Source organism: Corvus brachyrhynchos, unplaced genomic scaffold (assembly GCF_000691975.1).
Source record: "Corvus brachyrhynchos isolate BGI_N302 unplaced genomic scaffold, ASM69197v1 scaffold346, whole genome shotgun sequence".
Taxonomy (NCBI): domain Eukaryota; kingdom Metazoa; phylum Chordata; class Aves; order Passeriformes; family Corvidae; genus Corvus; species Corvus brachyrhynchos.
This window is the reverse complement of record NW_008238644.1, coordinates 3,571,842-3,573,429: the sequence shown is the minus strand read 5'-3', so window position 1 is coordinate 3,573,429 and position 1,588 is coordinate 3,571,842. Positions and strand designations below refer to the sequence as shown.

At 58.7% G+C, this 1,588-nt stretch overlaps 1 protein-coding gene across 1 annotated transcript in view; it reads right to left on the bottom strand.

The window, feature by feature from the left end:
- Nucleotides 1-902: 902 nt before the first annotated feature.
- The window catches only part of ITGB1BP2 (integrin subunit beta 1 binding protein 2), a 6,076-nt gene continuing 5,390 nt past the window's right edge, over nucleotides 903-1,588 (bottom strand). The window contains exon 11 of the mRNA XM_008636243.2: nucleotides 903-1,327. Within this exon, the coding sequence (XP_008634465.1) occupies nucleotides 1,061-1,327 (267 nt within the window). The 3' untranslated portion in view covers nucleotides 903-1,060. The remainder of the gene's footprint in view (nucleotides 1,328-1,588) is intronic.

Here is a 1,588-nt window from a genome sequence, read left to right as displayed (position 1 = left end):
ATGCTCCCATCCAGCCCCGCCATCCGCCCCGCTGCCCGGCGCCGGCAGCAAGATCTTGCAGATGCTAAATTAGTTGTTTTGTAATTACGCGTTGTCCGAATATAGCTTGAGCGAGGGGGTTTGGTCTGGTTTTGGATGGTTTCTCAGTTGATTCACTTCAATATCCATGAGCAGAAATACGCACGCGTGTCTCTGTGCACGGCCACAATCGTGTAACATGCATCCTTAATAAGGACAATATATCCTTAACAAAGATAATGCAAGGAAAAGGAAAGAATGGCAAAACTGAGTGATTGCTTTTGCTTTCTCTACACAAGACCGTGCAATTAAGTGGCTCTGTGGCAGAAGATGGTTGGGTTTTTTACACGGGTGAACGCTCCGCTCCCGTTCCCGGCGCTGTGCCGCGGTACACAGCGCAGCGCCCGCGGACATCCCCCGCCTCCGCAGCCTCCGCCCGGCCCGGGGCGCGTTCGGCATCGCCCGCCGCTCCCGCCAGCGGTCTCACGCCTGTAAGGGGCTTTGCAGGGGACGCCACGGCTCCGCTGGAACTGCCGGCGGCGGTGACGTTCCCGTGTCCGCAGTCACCATCTCCCGACAAAGAGCCACAGGGCCCGGCTTCTCCAGCGCCGGGAGAGGGAGAGGGTAAGAGCTTACACTCAGCTCAGCCCGGGGCTCAGCAACCCTCAAGAGGGGCAGGGATGGCGGTGTCCACCCTCAGAAATGCCAGGGTCAGGCACGGTGCCGGCCTCTGAACACCCAGTCCCCAGGGACACCGAAGGTGCAGGCACGGGGACTCCTCCTGTTGTCCTGCCCCAGCCAGGTACAGGAGAGGAAGTGACAGAAGGCAGGGTTTGGCCCGCTGATGTTTCTTAAGCGCCCGTCACGGATTTCAGAGGACAACCTTTGCTCTGGGTGTTTATTAATCGTCCCTTCTGACCCGGGGAGAGGCCTTGCTGCAGCCTGCACACGGTTCTGGACTAGGTCTGCTCCTCTGGAGCTGGTGCCAAGGTGCCCAGCAGCTCAGAAACCAGCACTGCTCAGCTGCTGAAGCACTCGGCCGTCAGTTACTCGGTGTTATCACATCCGGTGTTCCCATCTCCAACTCTTCATCTTCCTCCTCAGACCAGCTCAAGCTGTCATCAGAGTCCTCATCCTGCACAGCCCCAGGTTCCTCTGTGTTTGCAGCTTCCTTCTCTTGCTCACCACAGGACTGCAATTTGCTTTGGGGGAGCTCCAGCCTGGCCCAGGAGCCAGGGCTGGCTTTGCAAAGCGTGATCTCCACCTTGGCGGGGACCATGCTCACAAAGCTCTTCTCTACATCAATGGTCTGGAGAGAGGGAAAGGTGCAGTGAGCTGGGCAGGGGAGGGCAGGCAGCACACTCTCAGCCTTTCCCTTACTGGCAAAACCCTGCCAGAGGAGAAATCTCCTCCTGTGCCAGGAGAAGTCTGGGCTGCAGCTGAGCTGAGCTGAGCTTCACACTGTTATGTCAGAGCAGCACCACAGTGCTTGTAGAGAGCTCAGGAGAGCTCAGCTCGCCTCAGCCACAGGCGCAGCTGCGGCTCAGGCTCTCCCCCACAGCGAGCTGTG